The following is a 19513-nucleotide window of genomic DNA, read 5'->3' as shown; positions in this document are numbered from 1 at the left end:
GGAACCCCCTACGAGTTTGATCTTTCTGCAACTGATTTGAACTTTTTCCCAGAAATGACATTCAAGTTGTGCTGAAGAAAAAGTATAATGACACATTTAAATCATCTAAGAAACTTTTAAGTGGGAGCCAATGGTACTGCCATCAAGCATTTCGTGCTCTGAATCAGGCTGCAGGTATGCCTTGCTTTTTTTTGATGACATAGGGTATCCCCACCCCATTTTAGGGCGGGACTAATCCCTAGGTATGCCTTACTTTTGATTTCTGTTATATCAGTCTATACTGGAATAAGTTATTGGCTTATGATGTAATTTCACCAAACCTGGTACCACTCGTTAATTTCTTTTCTGAAATGTAAACTGTCAGGAAATTCTTGTCTATTTAATATATATTTTCTTTAATGGTGTTTCATTGTTTCTGCATTGCAATTTGTGTACAGCTCTCATTCATCTTAATTTATGGTGCATTGCCCTAAAATTAAAATACATCACTAATTGTTCTGTTTTTCTTCAGGAGCTGAGGATCTATTTTATATATGTTCCTTGTTTTTATAATTCCATTGTATTTATTTGCCCCAACATTATGAGTAATTCTTGAACACGTTCCCTTGCATATAAAAGTATTAAAGTATTTTATGAAGGATAATCCCCTTCTTTGTCTTTAATTAATTTAAACATTGCGTTTTGAGTTTTCAGCTAATAGGTGCATGGTTTATTAAAATGTGATTATCTTGTGAAAAACCCCCGGTAGCAATCTGCAATTTCAATGGCAAAGCAAAACGAAAGAACCAAACACAAGCAAACGCACAAAGACACAAAGATTTACGTGGTTCGGCAAAGCCTACATCCATGGCAGAGGCGACGAGAAAATTTACTATAGAAACAGGAGATTACAAGATAAGATCAATATCTCTCACCAAAACCCCAAGAAACCTTAGTACACATTTTACCCCAAGAAACCCTAGTACACATTTTTCCCTTCGTTGCTCTCAACCCTCTTCTTAAAGAACAAGAGATCGAAATAAGTCCTAAAACCTCTTTATATAAAGCGAGCCAAAACTTACTCGAATCGGGCCGAAATCAGCAAATCACCTAAAACTGGCCATTCCGAGCGGCCGCATCCCGGTCACACACAATATTTCGGACCCCACCAGGTTAAATTCAAGACACTTAACTCAACAGATTATATTGCATTCTAAGGGATGTTTTTGTCTTTATGTAAGTGTATAAATAGGTAATTTACTGTTCCCTTATCCCCAATATGCATGAAGATAGAAAAAGGGAATCCTTAAGTCTTGAGATTGGTGAGTAATTGTGACCAATCTCACCCAAGCCCTTCTATGCTTAGAGTCTGCATATCCTTGTTGTAGAACCTTCTCCTATCACTTAAAGAGGAGGAAAGAAAGATGGTGTACGTAGCATTTTTTTTTGAAAGAAGATAGTTTTATTAATCAAACTATAAATAGAAAACAACCATGGGGACGAGGCATCCCCCAGCGTACAACGAGTATAGCACCTGCAACCCAAAATATTACACCTTGAGAGCCCTTAAAATACTCCATAGTAGTGCCCCAGCTGGAGAGTCCCAAATCAGTCCCAAGTCACCCTTTACCGACGGTGATTTGGATCAAACAGAGTCCCATCCTTGAAGAGACACATCAGAGATACAGCTCCTTTCAACCAAATATCTCACCACAAGATCCTCAGGCTGTCATTCTGCTGAACGTAACGTTTGAATTATCACTCCACAAACCCTATGGATCTCTTAGATATGCGTCTCTTAAATCAATTTGCAAGTTTGCCATTTGGGGATTTATTATGATGGGGCCTATCCTAAGTACTAATAATCATAGATAAAAGTAAAAACAACTTGAATTTAAACTTAAACCTAAAAGCGACATAAATATAATTTAAACCATCCTATCTCTTAACAGACATGAAAGGACCTGGAGATCGGAAGTACTACATGCTAGTGGAACTTGATAGAACTCTAGAGAAGATGGTCATAGATCAAGAAAGACATGTCTCATATATATATATTAGAGAAGTTTCGAAATTTAAATTGAAAATCAAAGAGTACGCCAGCTGTTTTCAAAAAAAGGTAAGTGGAAAGCAAGGACAACATGTGAAAAATCTATTAGCATACCAGGGCATTGTGGTGGCCTTACATAGTAGCTAACATTCACCTGTCATGATATTACTGTTAACTTACCAACTTCTCCAAAAGCTTAAGCTGTTGGAGAAATGCATTATTTATTTTTTATACTTTAACACTCCCCCGCACGTGTGGCCCACTTGGCAAACGCGTGGCACATGTGGTCCCACTTGGGCTGACCATCGCACGTGGATTTTTGCTATCTGAGAGGTTTGCTTTCGGAGAAGTTGGTAAGTTAACAATTACTTATCTAACATTCACATGTCATGATATTTGAAAGCTATATACACTGGTTTCTTTTTCTCTTGGGCAAAGAAAAATGAGAATTGATATATAAGAATACATTGATGCTGATCGGGCAGGAGATCCGGATACTAGATGGTCGGTGTTGTGGTATTTTATCTTGGTTGATGGTTGCTTAGTTTCAGTAGCTCTCACCGGAATCAGAATTGATATATATATATATATATATATATATATATATATATATGAGAAAAGTGTAGCTACACATACGTGTAGCTAACTTAGCTACACCGACGGCTTAAAATACAGTGGGCCCCACATTGTTTGGGTGATGCAAACCATTCATTTGATGGGCCCTCACATAGATAGGGTGTGCCCAAAAAATCAGCTCCATAGGATCATCCCAACCCTACGATTTGTGGAGGCGAAAATGGACGTGTAAAAACCTTCACAAATCTGTCCATTTTTGCCTCCACAGTTTGAAGGGTTGGGATGATCCTATGGAGCTGATTTTTTGGGCACACCCTATCAATGTCAGGGCCTATCAAATGAATGGTTTGGATCACCCAAACAATGTGGGTCCACTGTATTTAAAGCCGTCGGTGTCGCTAAGTTAGCTACACGAATGTGTAGCTACACTTCTCTCTCTCTCTTTCTCTCTCTCTCTCTCTCTCTATATATATATATATATATATATATATATATATATATATATAAATGAAGTATGTGCGCAGCTGCACAGATAAGCTATCTGTGCATGGCTGCACAAACCATAGTGGGGGCCACATTTTTGGGGGGATCCAAAGCATTCATTTGGAAGGCCCTACCATGGATAGGGTGTGTACCAAAAATCAGCCCTTTAGGATCATCCTAACCTTGCCATTTGTGGAGGGAAAAAATTGGCAGAAACAGTGTCTGTCCATTTTCCCCTCCAACTTTGATTAGGTTAGGACGATCCTAAAGCCCTAAAGGGCTGATTTTTGGTACACACCCTATCCATGGAAGGGCCTTCCAAATGAATGCTTTGGATCCCCCAAAAAATGTGGCCCCCACTATGGTTTGTGCAGCCATGCACAAATAGCTTATCTGTGCAGCTGCACATACTTCATTTCCTCTCTCTCTCTCTCTCTCTCTCTCTCTGTATACACACACACAATAGCTCTCTCCTGGGCAAAAGCAGAGCTGTTCAGTTGACATGATTTTGAGATTTGATGCAAGAGCTGAATACAAAGATTCTTGCACACTCTACTACGATAACAAAGTGCTATTTAACTGTCCCGGTATCCAGTTTTCATGGTACAATAATGCACATTGAGATTGTTTTTTCACTCTTTGGGGAAAGGTGGAAAATGGAGAAATGTTTTTGGTATATATTTCAAGTCAACAACAAATTTAGATGTATTTACAAATGGATTATCTGTTGAGCAGTATTGTTATTTAGTAGACAAGCTGCTAATGTTTCATGGTTAATTTCAGCTCGAGGGGGTGTTAAAACCGTGATTATATATCATATCCAAGGGGTGTGATGCAGATTGTAGGCCCAATAAGAGGCATATATGCCCATTAGGACTTTTAGGATTTATTCCATGGTATTTAGTTTCTTGGATTTTTATTTCCATGTTTTTAGTTTTAGGGCTTTTATTTTCCATGTTATTTAGAGTTAAGGAATTTATATTTTGTTTTTCATTAAATTTTATTTCAGTTGCCTATATGTAGGCCTCATGTATTAGGAATTTTTAGTTTTTGATGATTAAAGATTGATTGAGTTCTCCCTTCTACAAATATCTTTTTCTTCCTCTTTCTCCGTTATTCTTCCTCTTATCTTTTTCTCCTATTCTTCTTTTCTCTTCTCTTCTTCTTTTCTCCTCGCTTCTATTTCTCTTCCCTGGCCTACATCATCTTGTCTTTACAATATTATCAATGGGCCAATCAACCCCCATGATGGATCAATTGGTTCACTTTTCCCTTGGTTTCTCGTATTCTCCTCATATTCACAGTCTTTATCTTAGACTTCTAGTTCTGACATGGTCAACCAGAGAAGATCAGCATTTATCATTTTTCTTACATACTTTTTTGGAGTTCCAGTGTAGCCCTCTGCTCTCATCACTTAAATTTTCTTCTATTGATTGTGGGCACACACTATAATTTAATGAGTTAGCTATAGTATATCTCTAGAAAACACAACTGTTTCTTTCACATTTTCCAAAGAAAGGGCAAAGGAGCCTAGGACGCTTCTTACTTCTGTTTAGTTTTCCTCAATTATTGAATGTTCCACTGCTTACTTATGCTTTGTGCTTATGCTTTCTTTGTTCAGTGACCTTGTACATAGATTTTGGATACTAAACTCCGACTCTCTTAGTAGCATGTTCCTCTGTATATGTAATCTGTTACCATATGCTCATCTGTAATCTGTTTATGTAGCATGTTTAGTCTTTACACCATAGACTAATGTCTCAGAGCCCTTGCACCATTAATTTTATTACTATTGTTGTGCCTAATCTGTAATATGGAGATCTGGTTATTGATAATGTGTATGCTAATATCTTTTTCCTTTATGTAGGGCGTTGTATACGACATCGATTTGATTATGGGGCTGTCATTTTACTAGGTACTGGTTGTCCATTTCATCTAGTATTGTATATCAGATCTCTCAAGTGTTTTCAGGATTTTATGATATTGAACCTTCTAACCCTTGTGATTTGAGGATGCTTCCTATTTATTTAAGCCTTTTCAGATGTATTTAGATGAATGCTATGTATGAGTAAACAATGTATTTATATTCATTGTAATCTTGCAGAGATTCATACCTTCTTTGCTATAGAATGCTTATAATGAGAAATTATATGATGAGTGGGCGTATAAACATGTACTCGTCATCACATCCTTGATATTTGATCCAGCAGCAGCTCGCTTTTACATCTTCTCGCAGTTCCTAAATGCATCATCCTTTTCCAATTTGGATATGGTCATCATCTCAATCTTTTATCATATGTTATATTTTGCATGCAGATGAGCGGTTTAAGGAAGAGCGTAATATTGAATACATTTCGAAGTGGCTGAGGAAATCCATAAAACAATATGACAACTTTGACAAGTCAATGGAGGGACTGCAAACCTTTTTTCTGGGTGCCCAGGTTTATAATTCATCTGACATTGCTATTATTTCCTTGGGTTAATATCTATACCCAAAATATCTGCTCTTCAATAACTAATTTCTCAATAATCCATTACCAGGAAAGGTTTAGCAATAAAGGCATTAATGTGATGAATAGTGGGATAGAACATTCTGATGCAGGCAAGGAAAATATGCCTTTGAAAAATAATGTTTTGCAAAGGGGGACTCCAAGAAAGAGGAACAATAAAATAAATAAGCTTGATGGTCATAGTGGAAGGAAAGTAGCTTCTGAGGATATTATACCAACTGCTAAAACTGGCGAATTGACCCAATTTTTTACTTCTGTAAGAAAAGATAGTGCTCCTCTTTCTCAATTTAAATCTCAAGTAAATGTTGAGGCTGAGGCATTTGTCCACACACAAGAGAAGGATGTGAAAGACCACGAAGAATGTACTGAATTAAAATGCAGTCCTCAGAAGGACTCCAGGTGAACCTATTGACTGTGGAATTTTATATTTCAGTGTAATACGAAAGAGAATTTATGATCCTTCTTGCAGGTGGCTGGAAACAGTATCCATGGCATCATCTAATAGCACTTCAGAGCAACACATAGTGACAGAGGACCCCACCACAAGTGATAACACTGTTAGTTACAATCATTTATCGAAGGAACAGAACTCACATTCAACTGTAGTTCAAGCCACTAGTCAGATTTCTGACCAATTATCCTTCCACTCGGTTTCCATAACAAATTCAATTAGAGTTCTTTCTGAAGGGGCATCACCTTTGGCTGTTACACCAGAAAGAAAAACTGTGGACGTCTGCAATCACGAATTGGAATCATCTTTGAATTTGAGTGTAAATTCTCATAGCCTGAAAAGGAGAAAACCGGTCGGTTTGCATTGTGTTGCCCATACTCAAATGAACATCTCTGATTTCCTCAGTGCGGAATCTTCCCCCCATGTCAATCATTTAAGAAGCACAAATAGATCTAGAGATGGAAACCAAGATATTGATTTGGCTTTCGAGGCCAACTGTGCAGAATGCAAACATCAAAAGTTGAATGTTCCGGAAATGACCGCAAAGAAAAACTGTGGTGGATTATGTACATTATCTGATCCAATTATCGAGAAGAAACTGTACATTTGTTGCTCGATCTGTGGAAATCCATTGGGATTGCGTGAAAATAATTTCCTTGTTTTGTGTTCATTAACTTCTTCTTCTAAGATTTATTTGGCAACTCTACTGAGAAATGGATCTATAAATACTTGTTCACCAGAATCTCTGCCCAAGAATCAACCGACAAGCGTACCAGTTCTGATCTCCAACATTTCATCTGTTGACCAGCGTCTGTGTGATAGGTGCACTGGAGGTGCTCCACCGCAAGGCATCTGGTGTGAAGAAGATGGCTGTGTATTTAGGACTGTTTCTTGCCCCTTCTGCACGGTCTCTGTGGCATGTCTGGGAGTACAAATTATGGCAACTGATTCATCAAACATTCACTTACTAAACAAGGTAAAGATTACACACACACACACACACACTAGTAAAAAACCCCGTGCGATGCACGGGCCGACAAAGAACTGTACAGACCGTCCATGTGATGGAACACAACATAAATAGGTTGTGCCCGTAAAATCATTTCCATAGGCTGATCCTAGCCCTCCAATCTATAGAGGTTCCATAATATGTTGTTCCTCTTAAGGTGCCCGGAATTCGTCAATATTTTTCAAGGTGTCCGGAATTCATAATATTATGCAATATGTTCACAAAAATCCGTAGTATTATGTAACATATGCACCCAATCCGTAATGTTGCAAAGAAAAAACACCACCATGTTGACTTTGTGGACAAAATGTATAATAAAAAATTCATAAAGAAGGGTAAAATAGGTATTGCGAAGGGGTAGGATTGAAAATATGGGGCTTTAATGGGGGCCTTTGTTAACAAAAGCAAAAAAAAGTGATGTGTAATTCAATTAGAATTTTGGAAGAAATTCAAATAATTCTCTCCTTTTCTCTTTTGCTACACACACTAATAGTATGCTTGAAGAAACATATTACTCATTATTGTAACTGCATATGCAGATATTCTTTTTTGTTGATCGTGTAAACATCAAGAATCAAGTGGCAGCATCACAAGTCGAGGTAAGCTTATGAAATATGCCTGTTATTTTTGTTTTGACTCACTGATTACTTAACAAGGAATATGGCAGCCAAAAGATCTCATGCTTTTTAGTTAACATCTTGGATGGACAGAGGAAAATGAAGCATCTGATAGCTTGTTAAATTAAGAACAGGTCTTACTGAATGAAACAATCCGAATATTTGATATTCTGGAATCAATAATGATTACTGTGATCACTTTCCAAGATAAGGAAAAGAAAAAAGCACACATTACTTGGATTTGTTTGCAAGTGTGATCAATGATTAAAATCTCACTTGATATATTTATACATGTCATCTGACACATATCTGTTTCGTCAAGTGTTGCATGTTCTGAGTAGTCACAACTGTGACTCCTTTAAAATGAATATAATTATAAAAATGATGAGATACTGCCCTTTGGGGGTTCAGAACCAACTTAATTGTTTGTAGTTGGTAGTCAGTAGTTAAATAGTTTACTTCTTCAACACCCTCAAATTTGCCAGTTGTAACCGAACAACAAAAACATCAGTATAATTAATACCAGGATAAAACAATTTGATGAACAAACAACCGCTAAATTATCATTAAATGTAGAAAATAAAGATTTTGTCTCAGTTTCCACTTTTTCTTTTTCTTTTGTCAACTTTTCAGCCCCAAGAGAATTTAGTTTTCAACGATCAACTTGAATTGATACACAGACAGATATATATCTATATGTTTGTGTGAGGGAATGCATTTGAACTTTTATTATTTTTCTATTTTACTTCTTGCCAGGTTCTCTTGCCCGTCAGAAAGCCAGACCTCAGTCAAGTCTCAAATTCAGCTTCAATTGAACAATATGCATTTGTTTCACAACAGAAGAATTCTAGAGGATCGAGCACAACAAAATCAAAGGTCAGAAATAGCTTTTTTTAAAAAAAAAAAAATGGTAAGAAGTTTTGTAATGGTAACAGAGAGCATGACGTTAGATAGGATCAAATGGAAGAAAATGATTCACGTAGAAGAACCCAACTAGAGCTAGGATTAGAGCCGGATAGATTCCTTTCACATTCTTCATGAAAATTTTCTAAATGATTCATTTAGCCGACCCCAACTAGTTTGGGACAAAGGATTTGTTGAGTTGAGTTGAGTTGAGTTGAAATGGTAAGAAGATTTCATTAAATAGAACAGAGACCGAGAGGGTCAGAAATAGCTAATGCTTCCATTTTTAGTTTCTCTTGCCTTGCATGATAGTTCTGGCAATTGTCCTTGGTTTTTCCCTTTTCCCTGAATGATACTTCTGTCAATTATCTCATTTGCAGCTGAGGCTACCCAAGAGAGGTTTGGTTTGTAACTCAGAGGAGAATCAATATGGGTCTCATGTATGAGCTGAGATATATTCATATTGGTCAGATTATTTTGACTGTTACTCTGCCTATTGAGCCTTTCCAGATAGCCACGTTTGTATCTTGCCACCGTGCAGTCGAGATCTTTGGTTGAGGTATTCTGTGAAGAGAAATGGTTTCTTTGAAATATGGAAATTTAAAATCTGGTGTAAGGATGCTTATTTATTAATAATTCATTCAGTGGCTTTAACTGCCTATTAGAAGAAACATCTGTTACGTGATTTTCCATGGCCTTAAATGAGGTATATATATATGTGCTAACCATGGTGCCTTTGCTCATTCTATATGGGGCTGTTTGGATGTAGGGAAAATGTCCTAGGAATTTTTTCTGTCCATGGAAATTGAATTTTCCAGTTTTTGCTAAAAGTCATTTTGGATGGAATTTTTATTCCAAAATTGAAAATTTTCACTAGTTTTTTAAGTAAAACTGCAAACCTACTACACCCATGATTTTTATTTTTTTATGGAATATTCTTTCCAAGAAAATTTTTGTTTTCCTGTTCTGTTAGCATCTGGAAACATGAATTTCAGATGGGCATTATATTCTTTTACTTGCCACTGAATAAGGCTTTGTTTGGATTGCAAGAATTTTCTGAACCACTGCAGTTTAAGTTTTATTTAGAGGAGCCTTCAATTTATAATTACATCCCTCTAAATAAGCCAACCATATGATTTCCCTCTAGTGTTTTTTAATTGGAACACATTAACCTACACTCCCAAAATTATTGATAGCTACTACCAGTTAAACTTATAGAGCTATTATAACATAAATGCTGCCTTTCCTGTCTTGTTGGTGGGCCCTTATTAACCATTATTATAAATTGTTTGTACACCAGTACGAATCAACGTAATAAATGGAAATTATATCTCCACTCCTTGTTTTAGTAGTGGCACTATTTTCCTTGAATTAGAAACAGTAACCACGGGAAAAAGTGACTTAAGATTTTTCTTAGACTTCTAAATAGCTACTAAAGGCTTCTGTAATTCCACAACATTGTTCAAGGAAGAGAGTGACGTTATCAAAACAAGAGAGTTCAGTTACCATTTCCTTAAAACACTTGTTGATTTTCATTTTGTTTATTCAGTTGAAGGTCCATAATTTTCTCAAAGCAATACATATCAGTAGAGGCTTGGGTGGATTTAGATTAAAAATGCACCTGATAGAGCATGTTCTATACAATCTTTAAACAAATATCTGGGATATTTGAGACTTGGTGAGATCTATAAAACCCTCAAGGCCCAGTTTGGATTGGAGGAATTTTCTGGTGAAGTTTGGAAAATAATTTTTTTTTCTCGATAAATTCATGCTTTCCCAGTATTTGATTAGGCATGAAAAAAAGTAACTTGAACCAGCACACTTCAACTGTTATTTTCAGGGACCTTTAATTTAGCAGTTCCCCCTAAATGTGGGGAACAAAAAAAGATCCATGGAAAAAAATTTCCTGCAATCCAAGCAGGGTGTATAATTTTCTCAAAGGAATTAACCACTCCAATTTCAATCTTTAACCACACATGACAGGGATCTCCCAACCAAATTCCATTCTTCACCTACCCTTCACTGCCAGAAAAACAAATTGTGATAACCCAGAAAAGCAAACCTTGGCATTAACCAAGTCCAAAGAAAATGAATCTGAGGGAACCACAGAGAATCTCATGTTAATCCCTTTCAATACCAGTGTCTGAAGAACAGATTACCCAGTCAAGAGGACAGACTCCATTGGACCTTCAGATTAAACATCACATCTGCCTTGTAAAACACTCATATTTTGATCTCTAACAACATTGACCAAAGACCGACATAATCATGTCCCATAAACAATAAAACTCATAAATACTACGGAAAATATGATATTGTAACAGACCAATTGGAGCCGTAGATCGTTCCAAGACTGTAGATGCAATGCCAATAGAAAGAGGAAGATCACCCATATAAAATTCTATAGTTGCCCACAATTCTATGCATGTTGCACTGTGAGGCGTGTAGGAATTTGTTTCGGTCGTTTTCACTGTTCCTTCTTTCTAATTTAGGAAACAAAGCGACCGATACAGAGAATTCAAGCAGAACTAAAAAAGTAAAGTAGATAGATAAAAAAAAGGCAAGACTTACAGAGAAGCACAATAAGATGCTCATCCATTTGACAACCCAGATCTATGTCAAACTTGGATTTTGTAAGGCCTGAAACTCCACCTATTAAAGTTCAAATCACAGTAAAAGCATGGTCTGGATATACATGATTTACATTAGCCAAGAAAAAGAAATCAATCAATCACAACTAATCATGAACTAGTATGTTCCAGGTATAGAACTATATCTGCCTTTCCGTAAGTCCTATCAGTAAATCTAACTGGTGTAGACGACTGTAAATGTGTAATATGTAAATTGGAACGTGTCTTTCTGCTCAACTGGTCTCTAGTCCGTTAATATCAAGCTTGAATTCAAGTCACTGTAAATCCCCATGTCATAAAATGAGACTGTGAATGAGAAAAATGTCACCCAATCATATCATAGCCTCCTCCCGTCCGAAAAGGATTAAAGCTCCCTGGGACTTCCATCTTGCCCATCAGGTGGTTATCAATTCCTGCATGGTTTTGATTATCACAAAACAAGAAAAGATGTTTCCAATTCCAGTCAGAAAATAGATAAATAAATGAGTATATACATACTTGGATTTGATAGGACATTTTCGTAGAAAGAAATGTGGCTCAAACTACCAGAAGACTTTGAATTATCATTTGATGGAAATGTCCCTTGTACTTTACTGGGTCGTGGATCTAATGAACGAGCGGTGGAGCTTATATCTGGATTCGGAATGCATAGATCATCAGCCTTTGGAGCTGGGTTTTCAAGGGAGTGAACGTTCTCTGTCTTGGCTTTCTTTTCCTTGGGGGATTCAGCCTCTGTCTCCACTTCAGATTCTGCGTTATTTGATGAAGAAACCACTTGCTTCCTTTTAGACCTCGCCCTCCTGTTCTGAAACCAGTTATAAACATTGGTTTCAGAAATTTGGCCGTGTTGTGTTAGTTCAGAGGTTATCTCTTTTATCTTCTGCTTGCTGGGAGTCCCAGTGCCTTGATCGAAAATAGTTTCAAGAATTTGGAGTTGCACGGGGGTTGGTGTCCACCGTTGCCTCGCAGTGATCTTATGCAATCCAGATGTCATAAATGGATCACAGTAGAGATTCCCCAGCCTCATTCCTGAAAAAGAAAAAGATCAACATATGTTTTTTAATGGTAAAATAAAGATAGCATAGTTAGACAAGGAAATCATGGCTGATCCTAAAATGCAGCCTTCCAATGGCGGATCCTTAAATGCAGCCTTCCTGTTTATTTTACGACAATGGATCTTATGTAAGGTTAATTTTGGTGAAAATCAGGATGAAGCAGAAAGCATTCTATATCCCCACTGAATAGTTATGAGATTGAGATGAAATGTAAGGCAGTCTTAGCATGGTATACATGTGATTGACTGTTTTCACAGAGATAGAAGAAATGCTGGTCATAACAGTGGTAAAAAACTCTCCAAGTTGACTGAGAATAGGTCCAAACTCCAAAATGAGCACTTGCTTTCACAACACTGGACTTCTCATCAAGTTTTACAGAGACGAAACTGGAATTCTTAACTCCCAGCTTACTGTCCATTTTCCAGAACATCGCATGGGAGGGATGCAATTGTCATTTTTTAGATATACACATTCAAATCCAAACACACATGTACACACACTCACGAATACCAGAAAGAAAATACTAATAATTAAATTTTCAGTTTTCAGGTTCAGGCTCGCTAGTGTCTACCATCTTCATCATCACTACAATAAGCCACCTGTAGGCATATTTTTCTCTCTGAATAGAATATAGCCCACTATTTGTACATATGTGAGTTTTCTCTTTCTGAAATTTCCCTGAGATTTCACCTTAAAGCAAATCTAAAGACTCGTCCTTCATCCAACTCAGCTCAGTCAACTTGTCCAAGGCTCAGAGCAAGTTCTGGGTGTAGTCCCTTTGATCGTTACAGAGGGCTTTGTGTGGGTCCAGTTCAAAACATGAGCTTGTTCCACAAATCAGAAGCAACATCGAGAAAATTTATGAACGACATTCTAGGTTCAGACTATCAAGTACAATTGACTCATGCTTAGGCTCTTGAAATTATTAACTAAGTAATATTTTACCTGCATAACCGCCAGCCTACTTAAATGAGAAAGCTAATTGTGCAGAAAAAATAATCAACTAATTGATCCAACCTAACCAAGAGACTCTAGGGAGTAGCTCCCCAGGTCAGAATGTGGGGAAGGGTATCTGTACAAAATATATACGATTGTCTTGTTAAAAAAAGACGATATTCATAAACATTTCTAGTGATTCAAAAATAGATATCAGAAATTACTTAGACACTAGAAAAATTAATAGGCTTTTTTTTTTAAATGGAGAAAAATTAAGAGGCTTAATTAATGAAGAAGTTCTTTTATACCAGTGAAAAAGCTACATCCTAACAAATGAACAAAAGTTAACCACAATTATTAATCAAATGCATTTCTTTAATGAATGATTCCACAACTGCATGAGTGCCTCCAAAAAATCAATGATTTTTCACCAAATTGCAGCCCAAGCACTACTGAGCAAGTCCGAATTTTGAAAGCCTCTAAATCCTTTGAGTAGGTAATTGTTGCCCAAGTAGTTAAATGTTCTTACATATATAATGAAACCAGACTATCAGCGCATTCCACATACAAAACTACGAGAACATTTTTCCTAGAAAAGACTTTTCTGCAAAGTTACTTGCCTCCATTTTCTTTCTTAATGATTAGAAGAACAGAACCAGCAAAATTAATTTGAGATTAAATCCAAATCGAGCCTAGGGAGAAAGAGCTTACACATGAAAATGCAGTCCTTTCTTAGCAAAGAAAGCGGACACATAACTTGAACATAAGAGCATAAAAGAGATGGCGAAAGAAAATCCAATAGAAGTAATGTCCACACAATAAGCAACTACTCAAATATTGTTGCATCAACAGTAAAAGATGAAGGGACTTGAGGAGAGACCGAAGTAAATCTTTGCCGTGAAAAAATCACAGATGAGACATGAATGCAAAATGTTGAAGTGTAAATATTGAAAAAAATATGTACTAAAAGAGGTGATGTACAATACCCAAATCCAAGCAATATTTGACGAAAGAGCGCCAAAGTACAATCACATTGTAAGCATGTGCCTGTAGGCGGTTGTTGTAGCGGTGATGAGGAAAATAGTTCCCTTTGCTTCATTTTTTGAGGAAATAAAGAGTTAAACAAAGGAAGATAGAATAAAGACAACCAAGAGGAAAACCAGGTTCATGCAAGTTATAACCAGTGTTTAAAAAATCGGATGCAGGTCAAAATACGGCAAAAAAAAAAAAAAAATCCTTGTCGACTCGGCGCAGAGGCGGCCAAGAACATGGTTGACGTGGCCGAGTACTTGGTTGACGCGGTCATAACTCGGGAGAGTCATAGATGTTTTTATTGAATCTATAGGGCAAAACACGGAACACGGTGGCAAAATGCGGAACGCGGCCAAGGGTAAAGGGAGTCGACTCAGGGGAGTCCATGGTGATGGGAGTTTTAAAACTATGGTTATAGCAGCAAGGAGTTGAAAATGGTAAGTCATATCGTCAATTTGGCACCTTAAAACGGCTACAAGAGTTGTGACATACACTTGGGTTGTTCCCCGAGGAAAAACTATGTTGAAGCCACACCTCTACAATGGGTCTTCAAATACATAGTCAATGTGCTATTTGTGATCTGGAGACGGAGACGGAGATTGCATAGAAATGGTCTCCTTTTAAATATGGGCAACTTTTTTGCAGTCTACTGAAAACAAAGTCTACATCTACATGCCTTATGGTGGATGGTGACAAGTAGTATCACCTCATGGAAATATATGCAAATGATAGAAGATCGAGATGAAACTTCAAGAAATGTTAGGATAAGCACAAATATACACAATCTTTTCAAAAGGAAGATTGAAATGATTGAATAACATCGAACACCTAGTGCCATGCACCGCTGTGCATGTCTGATAATGCAATACATAGCATATTTCACATGTAATTTGTATAAATATTTATCCATTATGCATACACCATACTTCACATTTAATTCATATAAATATAACTATGTAAGACATACTAATATGGTATTCCACTAATACACTTAGGGGCCGTTTGGATACGCGGATTTTAGAATCTTGGATTTCCTCAAAATTGTAGATGGGAGACGAGAGAAGAAAGAGACCAGCTGTCGTTTTCTGATTTCTCACCCTTCTTTCCGACAGCAAGAGAGCTGGCGATCGTCCCATGTTTCCAGGTTTTAGAAATCTAAGGATGGGGGAGAGATTTCTAAAACCTGGATTTCTTACTTAAAATCCTAGAAACGCAGACAGGACATCATACATCAGCTTGATCAGTAAACCTCTTTTACACTGTTTTCAAACTAAAAGCTGGATTCTAAAATCTGCGTATCCAAACGGCCCCTTACAGTTTTGGTTTTGATATGCGTTTCGATTTCGGTATCATTTCGGTGGGGATTCAAATGGAAACATTTCGGTCATTTCGCATGCTTTTTTATTTTCAAGATACATAAGGAAAGGATAGATGAAAGAAGGGAGCGGTGTATGTCTCAACTCCCATATAATATATGTAGAGGGATAGATGGACATTTTCTTTAGTAAGATCCATAGTTCTAAAAAGTTCTACAGTCTGTAGTTTACTATACCTATATGTAGTGGAATCACACTTGTAAATTAAATCACTAATGGATAAACTTTTAGGACTTAAAAGTATATACCATATAATCACATACTTTAAGGCTTTCAACATTTCCTGAATCCAATAATCCAAGCCCAACATAAGCAAGGCCTCTATCTGTTTTCCTTTATCTCAGGGCAAAAACTAACCACCATGAACTCCCCCCCCCCCCCCCCCCCACACACACACACTACCCACCCACACACCCACACCCACACACACCCCACCCCTCTTCTTCTTCCATGGGCAATAAATTGCCACACCCACCAAGGGTCTAGGCGGTCATCTACTCGGCAGTCATCTAGGCAGCCATTAGATTTTGCGTACGCATCAGATCCAAGCTGGGGCGTATAGGCAAATGCCTGAAATAACTATGGACAAAATCCAAAAAGAAGAATTTCTATGGTATGACTTCCATGATGCGTACCAGATAATTACATGATGTCTCCTCAGAACTTATTCACAAATTGACGTGAGATTATACAGGATAATTCCATGATGGTATCTCAAAACTTCCATGACAAATACCAGATAATTCCATGAGGTATCTTCACAACCTATTCACAAGTTGATGTGAGATCATACGGGATAATTCCATGATGGTATCTCAAAACTTCTATCACAAACTGAAATGTGTTTCTCTAACAGTCTAACTTGATTGTTATACAGAAGAGACTGTGCAAAGTTCAGATCAAGTAAATGAACGGGTTGATAATGAACACCAGTAACTTTATCAGGCAATTTCCATCAATTACGTTATTGCAGGAGACGGTGGACTGATTCAAATGATTTATTACCAAGATGTCAAACAGATGGTGGAAATAAATGAACCCTATAATAGATCTTCAAATCATTATAAAGGGAAATCCTAGAAATTAAATTTGAATAAAGAAGTAAACTGGCTCCCCGATATAAGTATTCACATTGGTCGTATTCCTTCATCCTACCAAAAACTCAGATGAGGTAGCAGGAATTAAAAAAAATAAACAAAAAACTGATATTTACACGACATAGAAAGACTTTAAACGGTTTCCCTCAAATCCACTTCAAAGAGAATTAAACATACAGAGACCTCTTTTATCCAGAAAACACTAACAAACAAAAGGAAAAGCAAAATTACAACAAGCCTATGATATGAACATTCCTACACCTATCATCAGAAATCTCCCCTTAAGTGATACTTTTAAAAATAATTAAAACCAATAAGCCCAAACAATTCATAAACCAACTTCTAACAACAACTTAAAAAGACCCACAAAGAAGCACCAAGCAGAATCCAAAGAAGAAAAATGAAAATTACAAAAATAAATAAATGATATCAACACTCCTAAACCCATCAGGGGGAACCAAATCTAAAATCAAAAGAAACCAAACAAAACCCAAAAGCAAAATTAAAACAAACCAATGATATGAAGATTCCTAAACCCATAATCAGAAATGTTCCCCTAACCAAATAAAACTAAAATTTAAAAATACTTAAAACCAATAAACCCAAAACAATCACACAGACATTAAAAAAAAAAAAAAACCATCCAGAATTCAAAAAAGCAAAAACAAAATTAGATAAAAAAAACGATGACATACATATTAGTAACCCATAAACACCACGCATAATTCAAAAAAGGCAAGAACAAAATTACAAAGAAAAAACCCATAACATAAACATTAATAAACCCATTAAGAGGAACCAAATCTAAAATTAAATATTAATAAACCCATTAAGAGGAACCAAATCTAAAACTAAACATTAATAAACCCATTAAGAGGAACCAAACCTAAAATTAAACATCAATAAACCCATTAAGAGGAACCAAATTTAAAATAAAAAGAAACCCAGCAAAACCCAAAAACACTTACATTAAATTCCACCTAAAAAAGAAGAAAATACAGTACCAGGTACAACCATAGATGGAAAAAAAAAAAAAATTCAAATCAAAATGACATACAAAAAAATAGTGAAAAAAAAGTGGTATACCAGAAATAGAATCCTGTTGTGAAGTAATGGCCTTGTGCATATCAACAAGCTGTTCACAAATCGTTGCATACACAGAGATTTGCCTCCTAAGGACCTCCATTTGCTCCTCTGTCATTACCTTCACGTACAAAACATTCTCTTCTTGTTTTTCCCACTCCATTTTCCCCAGTTTTTCTTCTCATTTCTCACAACAAACAGGGGACATGGAAAGAGAGAGAGAGAGGACTCAAAAAGGCATGCATGAGGTGGGCGTACAGAGACCGAGTGTTCATACGCGCGCATTTTAGCATGCACGCATGATTCGTGCGCAGGAATGGTTATTGAGGAATATTTGGTTGCCTTAGATATCGGGGTATTGGATTCTGGAGGAGAAAATATAGGGATTTTGCGCACGGGTGCATCTTTTTAGCATTCGAGTGTTGGTTATTGTAAGATGTGGGCCCGGTTTTGTAGCTCATAACCACCTGAATTGGTGGTCATGGACAGAGTCAAGTGTGATCTATACCGTGCAACCTGGTGGGATCCAATGTAGTCCGATCATAGCCATCGAATTGATGGGCACCATCATTGATGAATCAAAGGACGGCCCAGTGACCAAGGCTCCTGCCATTATGGGGTCTGGAGAGGGCTAGATGTACGCAGCTTTACCCTTGCTCTGCAGAGAGACTGTTTCCGTGACTCGAATACATGACCACCAGGTCAGGTCAGGAGCGACCTTACCATTGTTGATGGAATCACAATGTAAAAATTAACATATCTGATTGGATTGTCATGATAATTTGTCTCTTGGTAGGCCAGTGAATCTCTCTCTCTCTCTCTCTCTAAAATAGACCATAACAAAGGCTCAATGTTGTTATCTTCATCCACTGGCTGCAGAGTGGTGACAACTGCACTCAATTGTAACGTTCAAGTGGCATGAATTTTTATAATAAAATTTTAATATCTCAGACCTAATCTTGCCTTAGAATCTATGACTTGCAGTTTGATTTGAAAGCTTGGCTTCAAATTCAATTTTAACTCCTACCTTAAAGATATGATTTTCAAAAATTCATTCAAAATTTGAAATTAAGGCCTTAAAAAGGAATTCAGCATGGACCCCACCTCAGATTATTCAGCATGGACCCCACCTCAGATTATTGGGGGTCCGGTCTATGAATCTTGCCTCCCATCACAATTTCAGTTCATTTACCCAGGGCCCACTCTCATCCAATGATCTGAGCCCTTCAATAAAGTGAGTGGAAGAAACATTTTATTAAGATGTTTCCAAGCCATTGATTATTTACCACCTCAATTTTGTGTACGGAATCTCTGATTAACATCTCAAACCTAATTCCATTCGGTCCCTCCGTGCTTATCCATTAGATTAATGGTCTAGATCAGCAAACCAAAGTCTTCAACGGTTAATTGGGTCCGTCTGTTATGACCCATTAGATCAATGGTCACAATTGCCAAACTCATTTGATCAACGGTCTAGGTTCCTCCGTGATGATCCATTAGATCAACGGCCCCAATCGCCGAACCCATGAGATCTCCTCCTCATCCGATTGATCTTAGCCATCCAATAAGGGATTCTAAAACTGAACAGTAGGGATCATCCAATGAGTGTGAACTTTAGGTCATGACATCTCCATCAACGGTCTAGATCGTGCTTACATTACGAGAGTGGGCTCCCCACCTCTTTGTCGAGAATTTTGTTCATATTCGCAGCCGATAAAATGGAATA

At 37.1% G+C, this 19513-nt stretch overlaps 2 protein-coding genes across 4 annotated transcripts in view; one reads left to right on the top strand and one right to left on the bottom strand.

Annotated features, from left to right (window-relative positions):
• LOC143886697 (RAD3-like DNA-binding helicase protein) overlaps nt 1-9326 on the top strand; it is a 36776-nt gene extending 27450 nt beyond the window's left edge. For all 3 annotated transcript variants that reach the window (XM_077390772.1, XM_077390773.1, XM_077390774.1), the window contains 8 exons: nt 53-174; nt 4956-5003; nt 5405-5529; nt 5630-5997; nt 6068-7025; nt 7598-7657; nt 8432-8551; nt 8959-9326. In XM_077390772.1, the coding sequence (XP_077246887.1) occupies nt 53-174; nt 4956-5003; nt 5405-5529; nt 5630-5997; nt 6068-7025; nt 7598-7657; nt 8432-8551; nt 8959-9024 (1867 nt within the window). In that variant the 3' untranslated portion in view covers nt 9025-9326. The remainder of the gene's footprint in view (nt 1-52; nt 175-4955; nt 5004-5404; nt 5530-5629; nt 5998-6067; nt 7026-7597; nt 7658-8431; nt 8552-8958) is intronic.
• A 1781-nt stretch (nt 9327-11107) lies between these two features.
• On the bottom strand, nt 11108-18139 carry LOC143886282 (WUSCHEL-related homeobox 8-like). Its single transcript, XM_077390216.1, has 3 exons — nt 17791-18139; nt 11707-12237; nt 11108-11621 (listed from the first exon to the last, which is right to left on the bottom strand). The coding sequence occupies exons 1-3, from the start codon at nt 17948-17950 to the stop codon at nt 11533-11535; spliced, it is 780 nt and encodes a 259-aa protein (XP_077246331.1). The 5' UTR covers nt 17951-18139; the 3' UTR covers nt 11108-11532.
• Between the last annotated feature and the right edge of the window lie 1374 nt (nt 18140-19513).

The sequence above is a fragment of the Tasmannia lanceolata genome, unplaced genomic scaffold (assembly GCF_043159265.1).
Source record: "Tasmannia lanceolata isolate RefF3 unplaced genomic scaffold, GAP_Taslan_0.1 ptg000011l, whole genome shotgun sequence".
In the NCBI taxonomy this organism is placed as follows: Eukaryota; Viridiplantae; Streptophyta; class Magnoliopsida; order Canellales; family Winteraceae; genus Tasmannia; species Tasmannia lanceolata.
Note: the sequence above shows the minus strand (reverse complement) of the source record. Positions and strands in the feature narration are given on the sequence as shown.